Raw genomic sequence first — 23,737 nt, forward strand, 5'->3', positions numbered from 1 at the left:
CCTTGTTTTTTCCTCTTTGCATGTGTGCTGCATTATGCCCTTCCCTGCACAAAAACAATCCTGCATGCAAAACAGGCACACTTACATCATGGTGCAAGGGTTCCTACGTTGGTGCTGCTGCATTGCACAAATACGGTGCATTCCCCCTTTCACTTTGGCGTAGGGTAGCACAGCAAGATGGATTAAACCCAGATCTGTGACTGGTGGTGAACGTTTGATTTGTTTTTGTATTGAGTCCATCATCTGTTCTTTATGCTTTTGTTGTCCTAAGTGGGAAGGGTATGCCTAGACGTGGGTCCAGTGCTCACTGTGCACTGGATTTAAGCTAGCATGGCTGATGGGGGGTGATACACTGAAACCGGTCCCAAGATGCTTGTTTTCAGTCCAGGGAGGACCTAGCCTGGCAGTTCAGGCTGGACTGTTCACATGGGGAGCAGGGTCAAGACTGATTGGCATATGGCTGGGTAGGGTGGCATAATGAGCAAACAAAAGATGGATTAAATGCAGATGTGTAACTGGGGGTGAATGTCTGATTTGTTCAGCACTCCGTTTATCATCTGTTCTTTTTTGCTCTTGTCACCCTAAGTGGAAAGTGTATGCCCAGGTGAGGGTCTCATGCTCACTGTGCCACTGAATTCAAGCTAGCCATGCTGATAAGGGGTGATACCCCGAATCTGGTCCCAAGATGCTTGTTTCTGGTCCAAGGACAACCTAGCCTAGCGGTTAGGGCTGTACTGTTTCCAAGGGGAGCAGGGTCAAGAGTAATTTGCATATGGCTGGGTCCAAACTGGCATGGTGAGCAAAAATAACATTGGATTAACTTAGATGTGTGAGTGGAGGTGAATGTTTGATTTGTTCCGCATTCCGTTCATCATCTGTTCTGCATAAAAAAAACATAAATAAGGGCCCTTGTTTATTGAGCGTACTTGAACAGCAATGTAAAGATTGAACAACTCTTCATGAATTAACTTTTTACTTTTTTGTCTCCAGCTAAACATCATCATTTGCGACTGCAGTATTGAATAACAAGACACCAACACACCAATATCAGTCACTAAAATGGATTTCAGCACTACGGCCATACTTTTGTTGGTGTTTGCTATCACCTTTCTGATACTTACCTATGTCAAAATGCTGACAGAAAAACGAGAATTGCCACCAGGCCCGATGCCCCTACCACTGATTGGTAATCTTCTACAGCTGAAGCTCGGAGACATTGTTCGATCCTTAATGGAGGTAAGTCTTTTTACCTCATTAGATTTTACTAGGTATATATCAGTGATGGCTAAATGTGCATGTCCATGCTAGATGTAGCACAGGTAGTCCAAGTATCCCTCCTGTCCTGGTGCAACATGTGTGAACTGTCCCATGCTTCTCCATCCAGGTCCCTCCCACTTAAATCAGGGTGTGGGAAAGGCCCTTCATTTCCATAACTGTGTAAACATTTGGTGAACCTCATACAAAATTGTCCATACATGAAATACAAGCAGCATTTCACAGTTAAAGATAATGAAAAAAAACACCGGTAGCGCAAACAGACAGCGGCATATTTTGAATGTTCTTTTTATTCTTGTGAGTTTGCTTTAAATTATTGGCACAAATGGCACATAATTACGTGGAGCGGCATTATAGTGGAATTCTGGGAATTTTGTGCAACAAGTATGACACAAAACATTACACAAAATGATTTGTAAATTATACTCACTGATTTTTTTAGAAAATTCATAATACAGTATCTGCGTTGATTGTAGTACTGCGCCTGATTTTATCTTCCAAAATGATGGAGGGGCAGCTGCGTTCCTGTTTTTAGACTTGAGCGCAGCCTTCGATACTGTCAAACAAGATATATTACTTAGGAGACTTTATGGCTTGGGTGTACGGGACAAAGCACTCGCCTGGATAGAATCCTTTTTGAAGGGTTGTTTCTTTCAGGTTCATTCAAACCAATGCAGATCTAAGTCATATGCTCTTATATCAGGAGTGCCTCAGGTTTCTATTTTGAGCCCTTTACTATTTAATCTCTGTGTGAGACCATTGGCTAATATTGTTGAGAGTTTTGGCCTTACTCTCTTTTCCTACGTGGATGATACCCAAATTGTTGTCTCTCTGTTATCTAAGAACCAGTCAACCGTGGCTGCACCTCTACTCTGTCTTCAGCAGGTGGCAGACTCTATGTCCAGAAATGTTCTGAAGCTGAATGGAAACAAGACTGAATTACTATTGGTTGGTAAATCCCCTTCATAATTGGGCCCACATCTCTGGCTGACATATTTGGGCACTCCTCCACTCCCTTTTGCATCGATAGAGAGTCTGGGAGTGTGGCTGGATCAGGAGCTGTCAATGAGGCAAAAGATAACTAAGGTGGCTGCCGCCTGTTTTGGCATCTTAAAATGGCTGGAAAGAATTCTCCCCTGTATTCCATTTACAGCTCAGAGCTAAAATCTCTCCATTGGTTGCCTATGGAAATACAGGTGCATTTTAAAGCACTTTTCTTCATGTATAAATGTCTCCACAACATTGCCCCTCCTACTTGAGCACTGAAATCACCTACTATGTGCTGCAGCGTACTCTCAGATCAAGTTATCAGAACCTAGCTGTTGTCCCTAGAGCCAGGAGGGTCCGACAAGGTGAATGTTCCTTCTGTGTTCTTAGACCTAAATTGTGGAATAACCTCCCGTTATGTCTGAAAAACTGCAATTTCCTTCTGGAATTCCGTTCACTGCTGAAAACATGGTTGTTCCCGACGATATAGTCCTGGGAGATCTGGTTGCTGACTATCATAATTTTGGCTAGTGCTGGGAAACCCGATGGGTAGCTATGTGTTTTATAAATTGCATAATCAATCAATCAATCAATCAATCAAAAACTCACTAAAACAAACAGAGACCATTCAAAATGACTTATTTATCTCCACACCATGAAGCTCTGCAAAGAATGTATTTTGAAAATATATACTGAAAATACGTGGAGGTTTTTGCAGTACAGATTTATTTGATCAATTTGCAACTACAGCAAATCCTGAAATCCTGAAAAATCTATTACATAAACAAGAAACAAATTGAGTCAGGTGGAACAGCTCCACTTGTCTGAAATGCTTTTTCTTCTCACTTATTCTCAACATTTCCAACTAGTGTCTGATCAAACTCGTTATTTATCTCTCATTGATGGTGTTTGGAATCTGTGGAGGTTTGGATAATTATATTAGTGTGCATTTAGCAAGGATATTGCTAAAGCATTGCTGAATGTTTTGTGAGAAACACAGTAAACAATACCCTATCTGTCTTCCATAGTGTACCCCTAGATCCACTTACTCAAATACTTTATTCTTTTTCTAGTACATATTTTAAGCTCACAAGTCCTGTTCAGAAAGATTTAAAGTACTGTTGCCAGAGGAACTGGGAAGAAAGAAGGTTACAAATGTGTGGTTGCTTTCAATGTTTTCACCTATCAGTTACGATTACACGCATGAGAAAATGCAGTTTTTATGTCTGGTATATCATATCAACATAAAAAACATACACAGAGAGGAGGTTAGAGGTATTCCTTTAGCCCCTTGGCTGCTAAACTGTTACCCCTAGAATGCTAAGCCCTTTTTTATGGGGGTGGGTGGACCTCACAGAGTTTCACTCTGTGGATTCTGCAGAGTTACATAAAATCTCTGTGAGCGCCTGGGGATTGTTCTGCCCTGAGAAATCAGTACAAATAGCACCACGTTGTGTGCCAAAGGGCACTGCTGCTCGAGTTGGTTTTACCTCTACTCGAATAGATTTTCTACTTAAGTGGTAGCTTTCCCAAAGTGAACGGTCATGACTGCCCGTGTTGGGAAAATCTCCCCAGGTGCCTTCCTAGTTCCCAGAAAATGCATTAGGGGATGCTGATTCTCACTTGCGCTCACCAACTAACCGTTGGCGAGTCACACTTGAGAAAGAACTCCCCCACACGGAAGCCAGTGAAGTTTGGATGAAACTCTGTCTTACATGCGTAACGTATATGCAAACTCCACCTGCGAAACAGAGTTTATCACCCACCCCTACTTTTTGGGCTATTTGAGGCAGTTCACAATTACGTTTCAATAATGTTTTCCACCTAAGCTAGCCACAACAAAAGTGTGGCCTTTTTCCCAACATCCTGGGGATTCCAAAGGTTTTTAGGTGCCTGGAGGGGTATGAGAAAATAATCACAATATTTTTGAAATTTTGGCCCATATTTATGGGAAAATGACAGAGCGTGATTCTTCTCCAAAAGTGGCATACGGCGCAACCCTGTGTAGTCCCCTGCACTGGTGCTAAATTTAGCACCCAGCGCCAACGCAGGCATCCTTGACCATCGTTCAAGTATGTCTGTGTTGAGGGGTGTGATTGTTTATATGCGGGAAGGTGTCACTTCCTGCATATAAAAATCACTAATGCGCTTTGGCACTTCTGTGTGTGCTGCACAATGCAGCACACACAGAAGTGCCAAAGCGTAATTTTCTAATGATTGTTTATGTTCAGGAAGGGACACCTTCCCGCATATAAACAATAATTTTTGGCATTTTGCTCTTTCTATACGTGTTGCAGAATGCAGCACACATAGAAAAAAGCCCCAAATTAGGAGGAATAAAAGTATTCCTCCTTGTTGTGCCTTGCTAACGCCACCCCCATGGGTGGCGTTAGATTTTGGCACTGCCTCAGGTTTACAAAATGTTGTAGATCTGAGGCAGCGTCAAAATGGAAAACGCCAACAGCAACACCCATTGCACGCCCCTCTGACGCAGATAACAAAAAGTGGTGTTACATCTCCTTGTACATATGGAGCAGAGGTTAGCACCACCGGAGCGTCACATAAAGTGACACTCCAGTGGTGCTAGGGGCTCATAAATATGTCCCTTTGTGTTTTGGGGAAAAATAGGAAAAAGTGCTCTGCAAAAAGTGTATTTTTTCTGAAAATGGCATCAATGAAAGGTTTGCTGTACTAGTGTCATTATCTACCCAGCTTTCAGCTAAATGCAGAGCTCAATCAAAAAAAACTTGTGCTTTCAACCCCGTTTGTAGGGGAAAAGGGTGTGAAAATCATGGGTGATCACAGAAAATTATAGATTTCTGAGAAGTAGGCACAATTCTGAATTCAGCAAGGGGCATTTGTGAAGATCCTTGAAGGTTTTCTCAAATGAACTGTAAAAATGAAAACATTTTTAAAATGAGTAGGAAAAAACAGCTGTTTAATACAATGCTTTTATCTGTAACTTCTTGTAATGATGGGAGATTTACAAAAAGCAATCTACTGTTACGTCCAGTAGACCACTCTAGTCAAGGGGACATATCGGATTTGTAAGTTCTCCAAGAGCCCGATGTACCCAGAGCCACCATTTGAGCTGCACCTCACAATGGTTTTTTATTGTGTACCGACTATACAGAAATCCATATGGTGAAATATAAAGATTGAAAAATGTGTAAGAAGCAAACATAAGTATTTCGGAAATGTACATCAGATACTGAGGTTAAAATCAATGGATACTTGTACATCTCGGGTTTTGTGGGTACTCCTACTACCATTTAGTTTAGAGGGCATTTTTCAAAATGTCTTCTTGCTCACTGTAGGAGGCTGGCTTGGTTTGTAGTGGATACCTAAGGTCCTTACACCTTATACCAGGCCCAGTTATCCCTTATTAGTGAAATGTAGACAGTGTCTAGCAGCTTAGGCTTTCTAGGGGTAGCTGTAGCAGAGCAGCCAAGGCTGAACTAGGAGACATGCAAAGCTCTTGCAATATCACTATAGTCACCCAACACATACACAATAAAAGACAATACTCAGTGTTACCAAAAATAAAGGTTTTTGGTAACACTGCGTTATTTTAGTGACACAAGGCCAAAAATATCTTAGAGGCAATACTCCTTCTGGAGTTAAGTATTATACACAATATGGACATTAGTAACCACAATCCGGTAAGTACACAGTCAGAAAATCGTGCAAACAGTGAAAAACACAATAGATTGCAATGGGCCTAGGGGCAACAAAAACCATATACTAAGAAAGTGGAATGCGAACCACTTAGGGACGCTAGGCCTAGTGTAGTGTGTAGAGGGTCACTTGGAGTGTAAGAAAACACTAAGGGTGTCCAAGTTACCCCACCCCAAGACCCTGAAAAGTAGGAGTAAAGTGTCCCTACTTCCCCAGAAACATACTAAAGTCGTGATAGGAGATTCTGCAAAGACCACAACTGACTGCAAAGCACTGAAGACGTATTCCTGGAACTGAGGACCTGCACAGGAAGGGGACCAGGCAAACAAGCCTTGCTAGCTGCAAAGCTTGCGGTTAGGGTTTTTGGATGCTGCTGTGGCCCAGGAGGGACCAGGATGTCACCAATTGTGCGAGGGGACAGAGGGGGCGTCCAGCAAGACAAAGAGCCCTCTCAGAAGCAGGCAGCACCCGCAGAAGTGCCAGAACAGGCACTACGAAGTGGAGTGAAACAGTGCTCACCCGAAGTTGCACAAGAGAGTCCCACGCCACCCGAAGACAACTCAGGAGGTTGTGCAATGCAGGTTAGAGGGCCGTGGACCCAGGCTTGGCTGTGCACAAAGGAAATCCTCGGTGAGTGCACAGGAGCCGGAGTAGCTGCAAAACATGCGGTTCCCAGCAATGCAGTCTGGCGTGGGGAGGCAAGGACTTACCTCCACCAAACTTGGACTGAAGAGTCACTGGACTGTGTGAGTCACTTGGACAGAGTTGCTGAGTTCAAGGGACCTTGCTCGTCATGCTGAGAGGAGACACAGAGGACCGGTGATGCAGTTCTTTGGTGCCTGCGGTTGCAGGGGGAAGATTCCGCCGACCTACGGGAGATTTCTTCGGAGCTTCTAGTGCAGAGAGGAGGCAGACTACCCCCACAGCATGCACCACCAGGAAAACAGTCGAGAAGGCGGAAGGATCAGCGTTACAAGGTCACAGTAGTCGTCTTCGCTACTTTGTTGCAGTTTTGCTGGCTTCCAGCGCGGTCAGCAGTCGATTCCTTGGCAGAAGGTGAAGAGAGAGATGCAGAGGAACTCTGATGAGCACTTGCATTCGTTATCTAAGGAATTCCCCAAAGCAGAGACCCTAAATAGCCAGAAAAGAGGGTTTGGCTACTTAGGAGAGAGGATAGGCTAGCAACACTTGAAGGAGCCTATCAGAAGGAGTCTCTGACGTCACCTGCTGGCCCTGGCCACTCAGAGCAGTCCAGTGTGCCAGCAGCACCTCTGTTTTCAAGATGGCAGAGGTCTGGAGCACACTGGAGGAGCTCTGGGCACCTCCCAGGGGAGGTGCAGGTCAGGGGAGTGGTCACTCCCCTTTCCTTTGTCCAGTTTCGCGCCAGAGCAGGGCTGAGGGATCCCTAAACTGGTGTAGACTGGCTTATGCAGAGATGGCCACCATCTGTGCCCATCAAAGCATTTCCAGAGGCTGGGGGAGGCTACTCCTCCCCAGCCCTGACACCTTATTCAAAAGGGAGAGGGTGTAACACCCTCTCTCTGAGGAAGTCCTTTGTTCTGCCTTCCTGGGCCAAGCCTGGCTGGACCCCAGGAGGACAGAAACCTGTCTGAGGGGTTCGCAGCAGCAGCAGCTGCAGTGAAACCCCGGGAAAGGTAGTTTGGCAGTACCCGGGTCTGTGCTAGAGACCCGGGGAATCATGGGATTGTCTCCCCAATACCAGGATGGCATTGGTGGGGCAATTCCATGATCTTAAACATGTTACATGGCCATATTCGGAGTTACCATTGCGAAGCTACACATAGGTAGTGACCTATATGTAGTGCACACGTGTAATGGTGTCCCCGCACTCACAAATTCCGGGGAATTGGCCCTGAACCATGTGGGGGCACCTTGGCTAGTGCCAGGGTGCCCACACACTAAGTAACTTAGCACCCAACCTTTACCAGGTAAAGGTTAGACATATAGGTGACTTATAAGTTACTTAAGTGCAGTGTAAAATGGCTGTGAAATAACGTGGACGTTATTTCACTCAGGCTGCAGTGACAGGCCTGTATAAGAATTGTTAGAGCTCCCTATGGGTGGCAAAAGAAATGCTGCAGCCCATAGGGATCTCCTGGAACCCCAATACCCTGGGTACCTAAGTACCATATACTAGGGAATTATAAGGGGGTTCCAGTATGCCAATGTAAATTGGTAAATTGGTCACTAGCCTGTTAGTGACAATTTGGAAAGAAGTGAGAGAGCATAACCACTGAGGTTCTGATTAGCAGAGCCTCAGTGAGACAGTTAGTCATAACACAGGTAACACATACAGGGCACACTTATGAGCACTGGGGCCCTGGCTGGCAGGGTCCCAGTGACACATACAACTAAAACAACATATATACAGTGAAATATGGGGGTAACATGCCAGGCAAGATGGTACTTTCCTAAACAACCCCCCCCCCCAAACGAAGGACAATAAGACTAGCCATGACCTGATGAGTCTTCATTGTCTCAGTGGAAATATCTGGAGAGTCCATCTGCATTGGAGTGGGTACTCCCAGGTCTATGTTCCACTGTATAATCCATTCCCTGTAGGGATATGGACCACCTCAATAATTTAGGGTTTTCACCTTTCATTTGTTTTAGCCAAAGTAGAGGTTTGTGGTCTGTCTGAACAATGAAGTGAGTGCCAAACAGGTATGGCCTCAACTTCTTCAGTGCCCAGACCACAGCAAAGGCCTCCCTCTCTATGGCAGACCAACACTTTTCTCTAGGGGTCAACCACCTGCTGATAAAAGCAGCAGGTTGATCCTGGCCCTCAGAATTAAGTTGTGATAAGACTGCCCCTACCCCTAATTCAGATGCATCAGTTTGGACAATGAATTTTTTGGAGTAACAGGGGCTTTTTAGGACAGGTGCAGAGCACATGGCCTGCTTCAGCTCCTCAAAAGCTTTCTGACACCTAGCTGTCCACAATACCTTTTTAGGCATTTTCTTAGATGTGAGGTCATTAAGAGGGGCTGCAATGGAGCCATAGTTCTTTATGAACCTCCTGTAATACCCAGTGAGGCCTAAGAAGGCTCTCACCTGGGTCTGAGTTGTAGGGGAACCCAATCTATAATAGTTTGGATTTTCCCCTGAAGTGGTGCAATCTGTTCTCCACCTACCAGGTGTCCCAGATAAACCACCTTCCCCTGCCCTATCTGGCACTTTGAAGCCTTGATAGTGAGGCCTGCCTTTTGCAGGGCCTCCAAAACTTTCCATAGGTGGACCAGGTGATCATCCCAGCTGGAGCTAAAGACAGCTATATCATCTAGATATGCTACACTAAAAGCTTCCAGCCCTTGCAGGACTATATTCACCAACCTTTGAAAAGTGGCAAGTGCATTTTTCAATCCAAAAGGCATTACTGTGAATTGGTAATGGCCTCCAATGGTTGAAAATGCAGTTTGTGCTTTTGCATCCTCTGATAACTTGATCTGCCAATACCCTGCAGTCAAATCAAAGGTGCTTTTATACTTGGCAGATGCCAGTGTATCTATTAGCTCATCTGCCCTGGGTATAGGGTGAGCATCAGTTTTGGTTACCTGGTTGAGACCTCTATAGTCTACACAAAACCGCATTTCCTTCTTTCCATCCTTGGAATGAGGTTTTGGTACAAGTACCACAGGAGAGGCCCATGGACTTTCAGAGTGCTCAACCACTCCTAGTTCAACCATTTTCTGCACTTCTTGCTTTATGCAGTCTCTGACATGGTCAGGCTGCCTATAGATCTTACTTTTGACAGGCAAGCTGTCTCCAGTATCTATAGTGTGCTCACACCAAGAAGTGGTGCCTGGCACAGTAGAGAAGAGTTCAAAAAACTGACCCAGGAGATTTATGCAGTGGTCTTTCTGCTCAGCAGTAAGACAATCTGCCAAAACTACACCTTCCACTAGAGCATCTTGTTCTGTGGAAAAGAAGAGATCAGGGAGAGGGTCACTCTCTTCTTCCTGTCCCTCATCTGTTGCCATGAGCAGGGTGAGATCAGCCCTGTCATAGTAGGGTTTCAGGCGATTGACATGGAGCACCCTAAGGGGACTCCTGGCAGTGCCTAAGTCAACTAAGTAGGTGACTTCACCCTTCTTCTCAACAATTATGTGGGGTCCACTCCATTTATCTTGGAGTGCTCTTGGGGCCACAGGCTCCAAGACCCACACTTTCTGCCCTGGTTAGTTCTGAACCTAAACAGCCTTCTGGTCATGCCATTGCTTTTGGAGCTCTTGGCTGGCCTGAAGGTTTTTACTGGCCTTTTTCATGTACTCAGCCATCCTAGATCTTAGGCCAAGTACATAGTGCACTATGTCTTGCTTTGGAGCTTTTAAAGGTTGTTCCCAACCCTCCTTGACAAGTGTTAGAGGACCTCTCACAGGGTGTCCAAATAGGAGTTCAAAGGGGCTGAAGCCCACTCATTTTTGGGGTACCTCCGTGTAAGCAAAAAGGAGGCAAGGTAACAGGATATCCCATCTCCTGCGGAGTTTTTCAGGGAGTCCCATAATCATGCCTTTGAGAGTTTTGATAAATCTCTCCACCAGTCCATTTGTTTGTTGATGATAGGGTGTGGTGAACTTGTATGTCACACCACATTCCTTCCACATGGCCTTTAAGTAAGCAGACATGAAATTGCTTCCCCTGTCTGATACCACCTCTTTTGGGAAGCCCACCCTGGAAAAGATTCCCAGGAGGGCTTTTGCCACTGCAGGAGCTGTAGTGGTCCTTAGAGGAATTGCTTCAGGATATCTGGTGGCATGGTCCACTACCACCAAGATAAACCTATTGTCTGAAGCAGTAGGAGGGTCAAGGGGGCCAACTATGTCAACCCCTACCCTTTCAAAGGGAACCCCAACCACAGGTAGTGGAATAAGGGGTGCTTTTGGAGTGCCACCTGTTTTGCCACTGGCTTGACAGGTTTCACAGGACTTACAAAATTCCTTTGTGTCCTCTGACATTCTAGGCCAATGAAACAGGGGAACAAGCCTGTCCCAAGTTTTCATTTGCCCCAAATGTCCAGCTCAGGGAATGTCGTGGGCTAGAGTTAGGAGGAACTTTCTGTACTCCTGAGGAATCACCAATCTCCTGGCTGCTCCAGGTTTTGGATCCCTTGCATCAGTGTACAAGAGGTTGTCCTCCCAGTAAACTCTGTGAGAGTCACTGACATCCCCATTTGCTTGTTTGACAGCTTGCTGCCTTAGACCCTCTAGTGTGGGACAGGTATGCTGTGCCACACTCAGCTCCTCCCTGGCAGGCCCCCCTTCACCCAAAAGCTCAGCAGTGTCTGCTTCCAGCTCCTCTGGTGTAGGTTCTGCACAGGGTGGAAATTCTTCTTCCTCAGAAGTAGAATTCACTGTAGAGGGAGGGATAGTAGGTAGTGATTTACCTCTACTAACCCTAGCTTTAGGGAGCACTTGGTCCATTCTTCCAGGATCCAAGTCACCCTGTCCTTTTTGCTTTTTGGCCTGAGCCTTTGTCAAAGCAAAAATATGCCCTGGAATGCCCAGCATTGCTGCATGAGCCTCCAACTCCACTTCTGCCCAAGCTGATGTCTCTAAATCATTTCCTAATAGACAGTCTACAGGTAAATCTGAGGCAACCACAACTTTCTTTGGACCAGTAACCCCCCCCCCCCCCCCCAGTTGAGATTCACAACAGCCATGGGGTGGCTAAGAGTGTTGTTATGAGCATTGGTTACTTGGAACTGGTGACCAAGTAGGTGTTGTTCAGGGTGGACCAGTTTCTCTATTACCATGGTAACACTGGCACCTGTGTCCCTGTAGGCCTGAACCTCAACACCATTTATTAGGGGTAGTTCCTTGTACTTATCCATTTTAAGGGGACAAACAACCAAGGTGGCTAAATCAATAGCCCCCTCAGAGACTAACACAGCCTCTGTGGTCTCCCTAACAAGACCAACCCCAACTAAGTTACCAAAAGTGAGCCCAGCTACTCCCTTGGATTGGCTATTAGTAGGTTTGCTCCCACCGCCACTGCTATTACTAGGGGCACTAGGTGTAGCAGCAGGGGTTGTAGTGGTAGGAGGCTTGGTGCTTTTCTTTGGACAACAGGGATCTGTTGTCCAATGGCCTTTTATTTTACATAAATAGCACCATGGTTTCTTTTCTTTGTTTTGATTTGAAGAGGATTTGGGCCCACCACCCCCACCAGAGTGTTTGTGTGGGCCTGATGAAGACTCATTTTTAGATTTGTCCCCACCCTTGCCAGAAGACTTACCATCCTTCTTCTTGCCATCTTTGTCACCCCCTGTATGAACTTTTCTGTTCACCCTTGTTCTGACCCATTTGTCTGCCATCTTTCCCAATTCTTGGGGAGAGGTCAGATCAGAGTCCACCAGGTACTGGTGTAACAAATCAGACACACAATTATTAAGAATATGCTCTCTCAGAATTAAGTTATACAGGCTTTCATAGTCAGCAACGTTACTGCCATGTTACCACCCCTCCAAGGCCTTCACTGAATGGTCAACAAAGTCTACCCAGTCTTGTGAAGACTCCTTTTTGGTTTCTCTGAACTTCATCCTGTACTGTTCAGTGGTTAAGCCATAACCATCTAGGAGTGCATTCTTAAGAACTTTGAAATCATTGGCCTCACTTTCTTTTACAGTAAGGAGCCTATCCCTTCCCTTTCCACTGAAAGATAGCCATATGATAGCAGCCCACTGCCTTTGAGGGACATCCTGTACAACACAGGCCCTCTCAAGTGCAGCAAACCACTTGTTAATGTCATCCCCCTCCTTGTAAGGGGGAACTATCTTGTGCAGATTCCTAGAATCATGCTCTTTTGCAGGATGACTATTTGGAATACTTCTGCTGCCACCATGGGTTTCTAAGCCCAATTTCTGTCTTTTTTTTTCTATCTCTAAGGACTGCCTATCTAAATCCAGCTGTTGCTTCTTGAGCTTCAGCCTGGATTGTTCCACTCTCAATCTATTGAGCTCCCTTTCTAACACTCTGTCATCAGGGTGGGTGGGTTGGGCATGTCTTGAGACAGAAGAGTGGTGGGAATGAACAGAGGGAGACCTGGCCCTAACAGATGTCACACTAACATTCTGGCCTACAGAAGTGACACTTTTACTGTGATGAGAAACAACACTATTACTGTGATGCGAAGCAACACTCTTACTGTGATATTGTTATAAAAATAAAGTACCTTTATTTTTAGTATATCTGTGTATTGTGTTTTCTTATGATATTGTGCATATGACACTAGTGGTACTGTAGGAGCTTCACTCGTCTCCTAGTTCAGCCTATGCTGCTCTGCTAAGCTACCTTTTCTATCAGCCTAAGCTGCTAGACACCCCTCTACACTAATAAGGGATACCTGGACCTGGTACAGAGTGTAAGTACCCCTTGGTACCCACTACAAGCCAGGCCAGCCTCCTACATTGGTTGTGCAGCGGTGGGATAAGTACTTGTAACTACTTACCACTTTGTCATATTGTACTTTTCATAAGAGAAAAATATACAAAACAAGTTCAGTGTATGCACAGCTAACAAAAAAAAAAAGTTTTGCTTTTCTTCTCTTACACTATCTGCTAAGTGCTGAAAAGTACTTCTAAACTTTCTAAAAGTTTCAAAAAGTTGAAAAAGTTTTTTTTCCTGTTCTTTAAAAAGTCCTAAAATATTTTCTTTCTTTTATATGTCTCTAAACCTTTTTCGATCATGTCTGATGTAGGAACTCCTCTAAATTTGGCCAGTACAGCTTATGACCACATTAACTTTAAGGGCCTAAAGAGTCTCTGCATTGATAGAGGTTTAGTGGTAGGAAAGAACCCCTCTAGAGAATTATTTTCTAACATGCTTATTGAAAATGATAAGGCCTTAGCTGGCAGTTCAATTGAGAAGTTAGGAGATAGCTCACACTCTGACTCAGGGGAAACCCCAGTAAAAGTGTTAGAGGGTGCCCTTCCTAATCTGCCCCTTAGCAGACCACCTAGCAATGCTGGTAGTATTAGAAGCTCCAATCAAAGTAGGGATGGTTTTGTTCCTGCAGGCCAGGTTGCTAGGGTGCCAACTGTTAGGGACAGGTCTCCCTCTGTTCATTCTCATCATTCTTCTGTGTCAAAACATTCCCAACCCACCCACCCTGATGACAGGATGTTAGAAAGGGAACTCAATAAGTTGAGAGTGGAAGAGTCCAGACTGAAGCTTAAACAGCAACAGCTGGCTCTAGACAGGGAATCCCTAGACTTAGAAAAAGAGAGACAGAGGTTGGGGTTTGGACCCCATGGTGGCAGCAGCAGTATTCCAGATAGCAACCCTGTGAGACAAAATGATTCTAGGAATCTGCATAAGATAGTTCCCCCTTACAAGGAGGGGGATGACATTAACAAGTGGTTTGCTGCACTTGAGAGGGCCTGTATGGTACACGGGGTCCCTCAAAGGCAGTGGGCTGCTATCCTATGGCTATCTTTCAGTGGAGAAGGTAGGGATAGGCTCCTTACTGTTAAGGAAAGTGATGCCAATAATTTTACAGTTTTGAAGAATGCACTCTTGGATGGATTTGGCTTAACCACTGAACAGTACAGGATTAAGTTCAGAGAAACCAGAAAAGAGTCCTCACAAGACTGGGTAGACTGTGTTGACTATTCAGTGAAGGCCTTGGAGGGGTGGTTACATGGAAGTAAAGTTTCTGACTATGAAAGCCTGTACAATCTAATCCTGAGAGAGCATATTCTGAATAACTGTGTGTCTGATTTGATACACCAATATCTAGTGGACTCAGATCTGACCTCTCCCCAAGAATTGGGAAAGAAGGCAGACAAATGGGTCAGAACAAGAGTGAACAGAAAAGTTCATACAGGGGGTGACAAGGATGGCAAGAAGAAGGATGGTACGTCTGCTGACAAGGGTGGGGACAAATCTAAAAATGAGTCTTCATCAGGCCCACAAAAACACCCTGGTGGGGGTGGTGGGTCAAAATCATCTTCTAATCAAGTAAAGAAACCATGGTGCTATGTATGTAAAGTAAAAGGCCATTGGACAACAGATGCCAGTTGTCTAATGAAAAGCACCAAGCCTCCCACTACCACAACCCCTACTGCAACCTCTAGTGCCCCTAGTAATATCAGTGGTGGTGGGAGCAAACCTACTAATAGCCAATCCAAGGGAGTAGCTGGGCTCACTTTTGGTAATTTAGTTGGGGTTGGTCTTGTTAGGGAGACCACAGAGGCTGTTTTAGTCTCTGAAGGTGCCATTGATTTGGCCACCTTGGTTGCTTGTCCCCTTAATATGGATAAGTACAAGCAGCTTCCCCTAATCAATGGTGTTGGGGTTCATGCCTACAGGACACAGGTGCCAGTGTTACCATGGTAATAGAGAAACTGGTACACCCTGAAAAACACCTACTTGGTCACCAGTATCAAGTGACAGACGCTCATAACAACACTCTTAGCCACTCCATGGCTGTTGTGAATCTGAACTGGGGGGCGGGGTTACTGGTCCAAAGAAAGTTGTGGTTGCCTCAGATTTACCTGTAGACTGTCTACTAGGGAATGATTTAGAGACATCAGCTTGGGCAGAAGTGGAGTTGGAGGCTCATGCAGCAATGCTGGGTATTCCTGGGCATATTTTTGCTTTGACAAGGGCTCAGGCCAAAAAGCAAAAAGGACAGGGTGACTTAGATCCTGGAACAATGGACCAAGTTCTCCCTAAAGCTAGGGTTAGTAAGGGTAAATCCATACCCACTATCCCTCCCTCTACAGATGATTCAACTTCTGAGGAAGAAGAATGTCCCCCCTGTGCAGAACCTTCACCAGAGGAGCTGGCAGCAGACACTGCTGAGCTTTTGGGTGGAGGGGGGCCTGCCAGGGAGGAGCTGAGTGTGGCACAGCAGACCTGTCCCACATTAGAGGGTCTAAGAAAGCAAGCTGTCAAACAGCAAAATGCGGATGTCAGTGACTCACATAGAGTTTACTGGGAGGACAGCCTCTTGTACACAGAGGCAAGGGACCCAAAACCTGGAGCAGCCAGGAGATTGGTCATTCCCATGCAGTACAGAGAGTTCCTCCTAACTCTGGCACACAACATTCCCTTGGCTGGACATTTGGGTCAGATCAAAACATGGGAAAGGCTTGTCCCCCTGTTTCACTGGCCTAGGATGTCAGAGGACACAAAAGACTTTTGTAAGTCCTGTGTGACCTGCCACGCCAGTGGCAAGACTGGTGGCACCCCAAAGGCTCCCCTTATTCCACTGCCTGTGGTTGGGGTTCCCTTTGAAAGGGTAGGGGTTGACATAGTTGGCCCACTTGACCCTCCTACTGCTTCAGGCAATAGGTTTATCTTGGTGGTATGGACCATGCCACAAGATATCCTGAAGCAATTCCTCTAAGGATCACTACAGCACCTGCAGTGGCAAAAGCCCTCCTGGGAATCTTTTCCAGGGTGGGTTTCCCAAAAGAGGTTTTATCAGACAGGGGTAGCAACTTTATGTCTGCATACTTGAAGGCCATGTGGAAGGAATGTGGTGTAACATACAAATTTACCACACCTTATCATCCACAAACAAATGGACTGGTAGAGAGGTTTAATAAAACTCTCAAAGTAATGATAATGGGACTCCCTGAAAAACTCAGGAGGAGATGGGATGTCCTGTTACCTTGCCTCCTTTTTGCTTACAGGGAGGTACCCCAGAAAGGAGTGGGCTTCAGCCCCTTTGAACTCCTATTTGGACACCCTGTAAGAGGTCCTCTAACACTTGTAAAGGAGGGTTGGGAACAACCTTTAAAAGCTCCTAAGCAAGACATAGTGGACTATGTACTCGGCCTAAGATGCAGAATGGCTGAGTACATGAAAAAGGCCAGTAAAAACCTTCAGGCCAACCAAGAGCTCAAAAAGCAATGGCATGACCAGAAGGCTGTTCTGATTCAGTACCAACCAGGACAGAAGGTGTGGGTCTTGGAGCCTGTGGCCCCAAGAGCACTCCAAGACAAATGGAGTGGACCCCACATCATTGTTGAAAAGAAGGGAGAAGTCACCTACTTGGTTGACTTATGCACTGCCAGGAGTCCCCCTAGGGTGCTCCATGTCAATCGCCTAACACCCTACTATGACAGGGCTGATCTCACCCTGCTCATGGCAACAGATGAAGGACAGGAAGAAGAGAGTGACCCTCTCCCTGATCTCTTCTCTTCCACAGAACAAGATGCTCTAGTGGAAGGTGTAGTTTTGGCAGACTGTCTTACTACTGAGCAAAAAGACAACTGCATAAATCTCCTGGGTCAGTTTTCTGAACTCTTTTCTACTGTGCCAGGCACCACTTCTTGGTGTGAGCACACTGTAGATACTGTAGACAGCATGCCTGTCAAACGTAAGATCTATAGGCAGCCTGACCATGTCAGGGACTGCATAAAACAAGAAGTTCAGAAAATGCTTGAACTGGGAGTGGTTGAACATTCTGAAAGCCCATGGGCCTCTCCTGTGGTGCTTGTACCAAAGCCTCACTCAAAAGATGGGAAAAGAGAGATGAGGTTTTGTGTAGATTACAGAGGTCTCAACCAGGTAACAAAAACTGATGCTCACCCTATACCCAGGGCAGATGAGCTCATAGATACACTGGCATCTGCCAAGTATCTAAGCACCTTTAATATGACTGCAGGGTATTGGCAGATCAAGTTATCAGAGGATGCTAAAGCAAAAACTGCATTTTCGACTATTGGAGGGCACTACCAATTCACAGTAATGCCCTTTGGTTTGAAAAATGCACCTGCCACATTTCAGAGGTTGGTGAATACAGTCCTGCAAGGGTTGGAGGCTTTTAGTGCAGCATATCTAGATGATATAGCTGTCTTTAGCTCCACCTGGGATGATCACCTGGTCCACCTATGGAAAGTTTTGGAGGCCCTGCAAAAGGCAGGCCTCACTATCAAGGCTTCAAAGTGCCAGTTAGGGCAAGGGGAAAGTGGTTTATCTGGGACACCTGGTAGGTGGAGAACAGATTGCACCACTTCAGGGGAAAATCCAAACTATCATAGATTGGGTTCCCCCTACAACTCAGACCCAGGTGAGAGCCTTCTTAGGCCTCAGTGGGTATTACAGGAGGTTCATTAAGAACTATGGCTCCATTGCAGCCCCACTTAATGGCCTCACCTCCAAAAAAATGCCTAAAAAGTTATTATGGACAGCTAGCTGTCAGAAAGCTTTTGAGGAGCTGAAACAGGCCATGTGCACTGCACCTGTCCTAAAAAGCCCATGTTACTCCAATAAATTAATTGTTCAAACTGATGCAACTGAATTAGGGGTAGGGGAAGTCTTATCACAACTCAATTCTGAGGGCCAGGATCAATCTGTTGCTTTTATCAGCAGGAGGTTGACCCCTAGAGAAAAGCGTTGTCATAGAGAGGGTGGTCTTTGCTGTGGTCTGGGCACTTAAGAAGTTGAGGCCATACCTGTTTGGCACTCACTTCATTGTTCAGACAGACCAGAAACCTCTACTTTGGCTAAAACAAATGAAACGTGAAAACACTAAATTATTGAGGTGGTCCATACCTCTACAGGGAATGGATTATACAGTGGAACATAGACCTGGGAGTACCCACTCCAATGAAGATGGACTCTCCAGATATTTCCACTTAGACAATGAAGACTCATCAGGTCATGGCTAGTCTTATTGTCCTTCGTTTGGAGGGGAGGTTGTGTAGGAAAGTACCATCTTGCCTGGCATGTTACCCCCATATTTTACTGTATGTATGTTGTTTTAGTGTATGTGTCACTGGGAACCTGCCAGCCAGGGCCCCAGTGCTCATAAGTGTGCCCTGTATGTGTTCCCTGTGTGATGACTAACTGTCTCACTGAGGCTCTGCTAACCAGAACCTCAGTGGATATGCTCTATCTGCTTTCCAAATTGTCACTAACAGGCTAGTGACCAATTTCACCAATTCACATTGGCATACTGGAACACCCTTATAATTCCCTAGTATATGGTACTGAGTTACCCAGGGTATCGGGTTCCAGGAGATCCCTATGGGCTGCAGCATTTCTTTTGCCACCCATAGGGAGCTCTGACAATTCTTACACAGGCCTGCCACTGCAGCCTGAGTGAAATAACGTCCATGTTATTTCACAGCCATTTACCACTGCACTTAAGTAACTTATAAGTCACCTATATGTCTAACCTTCACCTGGTGAAGGTTAGGTGCTAAGTTACTTAGTGTGTGGGCACTCTGGCACTAGCCAAGGTGCCCCCACATCGTTCAGGGCAAATTCCCCGGACTTTGTGAGTGCGGGGACACCATTACACGCGTGCACTATACATAGGTCACTACCTATGTATAGCGTCACAATGGTAACTCCGCACATGGCCATGTAACATGTCTAAGATCATGGAATTGTCACCCCAATGCCATTCTGGCATTGGGGAGACAATTCCATGATCCCCCGAGTCTCTAGCACAGACCTGGGTAATGCCAAACTACCTTTGCCGGGGTTTCACTGCAGCTGCTGCCAACCCCTCAGACAGGTTTCTTCCCTCCTGGGGTCCAGCCAGGCCTGGCCCAGGAAGGGAGAACATAGGACTTTCTCAGAGAGAAGGTGTTACACCCTCTCCCTTTGGAAAAAGGTGTCAGGGCTGGGGAGGAGTAGCCTCCCCCAGCCTCTGGAAATGCTTTGATGGGCACAGATGGTGGCCATCTCTGCATAAGCCAGTCTACACCGGTTCAGGGATCCCCCAGCCCTGCTCTGGCGTGAAACTGGAAACAGGAAAGGGGAGTGACCACTCCCCTGACCTGCACCTCCCATGGGAAGGTGCCCAGAGCTCCTCCAGCGTGCCCCAGACCTATGCCATCTTGGATTCAGAGGTGTGCTGGCACACTGGACTGCTCTGAGTGGCCAGGGCCAGCAGGTGACATCAGAGACTCCTTCTGATAGGCTCTTACCTGTGTTACTAGCCTATCCTCCTTCCTAGGTATCCAAACCTCCTTTTCTGGCTATTTAGGGTCTCTGCTTTGGGGAATTATTCAGATACCGAATGCAAGAGCTCACCAGAGTTCCTCTGCATCTCTCTCTTCACCTTCTGCCAAAGGATCGACCGCTGACTGCTCAGGATGCCTGCAAAACCGCAACAAAGTAGCCAAGACGACTACTGCAACCTTGTATCGCTTATCCTGCCGCCTTCTCGACTGTTTCCTGGTGGTGCATGCTCTGGGGGTAGCCTGCCTCCTTTTTGCACCAGGAGCTCTGAAGAAATCTCCCGTGGGACGACGGAATCTTCCCCCTGCAACCGCAGGCAACAAAAGACTGCATCACCGGTCCTCTTGGTCCCCTCTCAGCACGACGAGCGTGGTCCCTGGAACTCAGCAACTCTGTCCAAGTGACTCCCACAGTCCAATGACTCTTCAGTCCAAGTTTGGTGGAAGTAAGTCCTTGCCTCCCCACGCTAGACTGCATTGATGGGTACCACGTGATTTGCAGCTGCTCCGGCTCCTGTGCACTCTTCCAGAATTTCCTTCGTGCACAGCCAAGCCTGGGTCCCCGACACTCTAACCTGCAGTGCACAACCTTCTGAGTTGTCCTCCGGTGTCGTGGGACTCCCTTTTGTGTCTTCGGGTGGACTCCGGTTCACTCCTCTTCCAAGTGCCTGTTCTGGTACTTCTGTATCGCTGCCTGCTTCTGTGAGGGCTCCCTGACTTGCTGGGCGCCCCCCCTGTCTCCTCATCCAAGTGGCAACATCCTGGTCCCTCCTGGGCCACAGCAGCATCCAAAAACCCTAACTGCGACCTTGCAGCTAGCAAGGCTTGTCTGCGGTCTTTCTGCGAGTGAACACTTCTGCAAGCTTTTTCACGACATGGGACATCCATCCTCCATAGGGGAAGTTCCTAGTCCTCTTCGTTCTTACAGAATCCACAGCTTCTACCATCTGGTGGCAGCTTCTTTTCACCCTCAGCTGGCATTTCCTGGGCATCTGCCCACTCTCGACATTGTCGCGACTCTTGGACTTGGTCCCCTTGTTCCACAGGTACTCTGGTCCAGAAATCCACTTTGGTTGCATTGCTGGTGTTGGTCTTCCTTGCAGAATTCCCCTATCACGACATCTGTGCTCTCTGGGGAATATAGGTGCACTTTACACCTACTTTTCAGGGTCTTGGGGTGGGCTATTTTTCTAACCCTTACTGTTTTCTTAAAGTCCCAGCGACCCTCTACAAGCTCACATAGGTTTGGGGTCCATTCGTGGTTCGCATTCCACTTTTGGAGTATATGGTTTGTGTTGCCCCTATACCTATGTGCTCCTATTGCAATCTACTGTAACTTTACATTGCTTGCATTACTTCCTTTTGCTATTACTGCATCATTTTGGTATTGTGTACATACATCTTGTGTATATTTGGCATCCTCATACCAAGGGTACTCACTGAGATACTTTTGGCATATTGTCATAAAAATAAAGTACCTTTATTTTTAGTATATCTGTGTATTGTGTTTTCTTATGATATTGTGCATGTGACACCAGTGGTATAGTAGGAGCTTTGAATGTCTCCTAGTTCAGCCTAAGCTGCTCTGCTATAGTTACCTTCTATCAGCCTAAGCTGCTAGAAACACCTCTTCTACACTAATAAGGGATAACTGGACCTGGTACAGAGTGTAAGTACCTCTTGGTACCGGCTACAAGCCAGGCCAGCCTCCTACACCGGTGATGCAGATGTTTGGTGCCTGCGTTAACAGGGGGAAGATTCCATCGACCCACTGAAGATTTCTTTTTGGCTTCCAGTGTAGGGTGAAGACAGACAGCCCCCAGAGCATGCACCACCAGGAAACAGTTGAGAAAGCCGGCAGGATTAGGTGCTACAATGTCGATGGTAGTCTTCTTGCTACTTTGTTGCAGTTTTGGAGGCATCCTGGAGCAGTCAGCAGTGGATTCTTCACAGAAGTCGAAGAGGGAGATGCAGAGGAACTCTGGTGAGCTCTTGCATTCGTCATCTGACGAGAAGCCCACAGGAGTGACCCTAAATAGCCCTCAGAGGAGGATTGGCCATCTAGTCAGGTAAGCACCTATCAGGAGGGGTCTCTGACATCACCTGCTGGCACTGGCCACTCAGAGGCCTCCTTTGTGCCCTCACACCTCTGCATTGAAGATGACAGAGGTCTGGGACACACTGGAGGAGCTCTGGGCACCGCCCCTGGGGTGGTGATGGACAGGGGATTGGTCACTCCCCTTTCCTTGGCCAGTTTCACGCCAAAGCAGGGGCTGGGGGATCCCTGAACTGGTGTAGACTGGTTTATGCAAGAAGGGCACCATCTGTACCCCTCAAGCATTCCCAGAGGACAAGAGAGGCTACTCCTTTCAGGCCCTTAACACCTATTTCCAAAGGGAGAGGGTGTAACACCCTCTCTCAGAGGAAATCCTTGGTTCTGCCTTCCTGGGACTGGGCTGCCCAGACCCCAGGAGGGTAGAATCCTGTCTGTGAGTTGGCAGCAGCGGTAGCTGCAGTGAAAACCCCAGAGAGCTGGTTTGGCAGTACCCGGGGGCCATGCTGGAGCCCCAGGGACGCATTGGATTGGCACCCCAATATACCAGATTTGGAATGGGGGGACAATTCCATAATCTTAGACATGTTACATGGCCATATTTGGAGTTATCATTGTGAAGCTACATATAGGTATCGAACTATGTGTAGTGCATGCGTGTAATGGTGTCCCCACACTCAAAATGTCTGGGGAAATTACCCTGAACTATGTGCGGGCACCTTGGCTAGTGCCAGGGTGCCCTCACACTTAGTAACTTTGCACTTAACCTTCACTAAGTAACGGTTAGACATATAGGTGACTTATAAGTTACTTAAGTGCAGTGTAAAATGACTGTGAAATAACGTGGACGTTATTTCACTCAGGCTGCCATGGCAGTCCTGTGTAAGAACTGTCTGAGCTCCCTATGGGTTGCAAAAGAAATGCTGCCGCCCATAGGGATCTTCTGGAACCCCAATACCCTGGGTACTTAGGTACCATACTAGGGAATTATAAGGGTATTCCAGTGTGCCAATAAGAATTGGTAAAAATGGTCACTAGCCTACAGTGACCATTTTCAAAGGCAGAGAGAAATTGGGGGTAACAAGGCTAGAAAGAGGCTACCTTCCTACAGTACCCCACCCCAGAGCCCAGGAAAACAGGAGTATAGTACAGCAAGGTTCCTCAGGACAACCTAGAAGTCGAGATAGAAGATAATGCAAGAGCTAAGCAAGACTGCAAGAAACCAACAATGCATTCCTTGAGCTAAATACTTGTGGAGAGAGAAGACCAAGTCCAGAAGACGATGAAGAGCCCAGGAAGAACAGGATCCCATTTCAACCTAGAAGAAGGTGCAAAAGTGGATTCTCCGTTTGGAAGAAAAGTACAGAAATGCACTAAAGAAGATAGCTGCGGGTTTCTGCTTGGTGAAGGAGATGTCCCACATTGAGTCGTTGAATGAAGGCAGTTTGCATCACTGGATTCCGCAAACAAGCCTTGGTTCATGCAAATACACTTTTTGTATCAGGGAGGCGCTGCCCAGGGCTTGGAGGGACCTGGAGGTCTCAACTCCAACTGAGGAGACAGATGGGGCTCTCACCACTTTAGAGAGCCCTCAGAAGACCTGGTAGCACCTGCAGGAGTCCCAGGACATGGGGACAAAGGAGTTGCCAATTGCCGTTGCTGCAGCATTACACAGATGGGTCCCACACCGCCAGAGAACAACTGAGGAAGCTGAGTGTTTCAGGATAGAGTGCTAGGGACCTGAGCTGTGCTGTGCGCAAAGAACTTTTGGAAGAAGTGCACAGAAGCCCAAGGAGCTG

General features: G+C 46.6%; 1 protein-coding gene across 1 annotated transcript in view; it reads left to right on the plus strand.

Moving 5' to 3' along the window:
- Window positions 1–23,737, plus strand: part of LOC138259482 (cytochrome P450 2F2-like) — a 612,238-nt gene that overhangs the window by 94,217 nt on the left and 494,284 nt on the right. The window contains exon 2 of the mRNA XM_069207252.1: window positions 991–1,236. Within this exon, the coding sequence (XP_069063353.1) occupies window positions 1,060–1,236 (177 nt within the window). The 5' untranslated portion in view covers window positions 991–1,059. The remainder of the gene's footprint in view (window positions 1–990; window positions 1,237–23,737) is intronic.

The sequence above is a fragment of the Pleurodeles waltl genome, chromosome 9 (genome assembly GCF_031143425.1).
Source record: "Pleurodeles waltl isolate 20211129_DDA chromosome 9, aPleWal1.hap1.20221129, whole genome shotgun sequence".
NCBI classification, from domain to species: Eukaryota; Metazoa; Chordata; class Amphibia; order Caudata; family Salamandridae; genus Pleurodeles; species Pleurodeles waltl.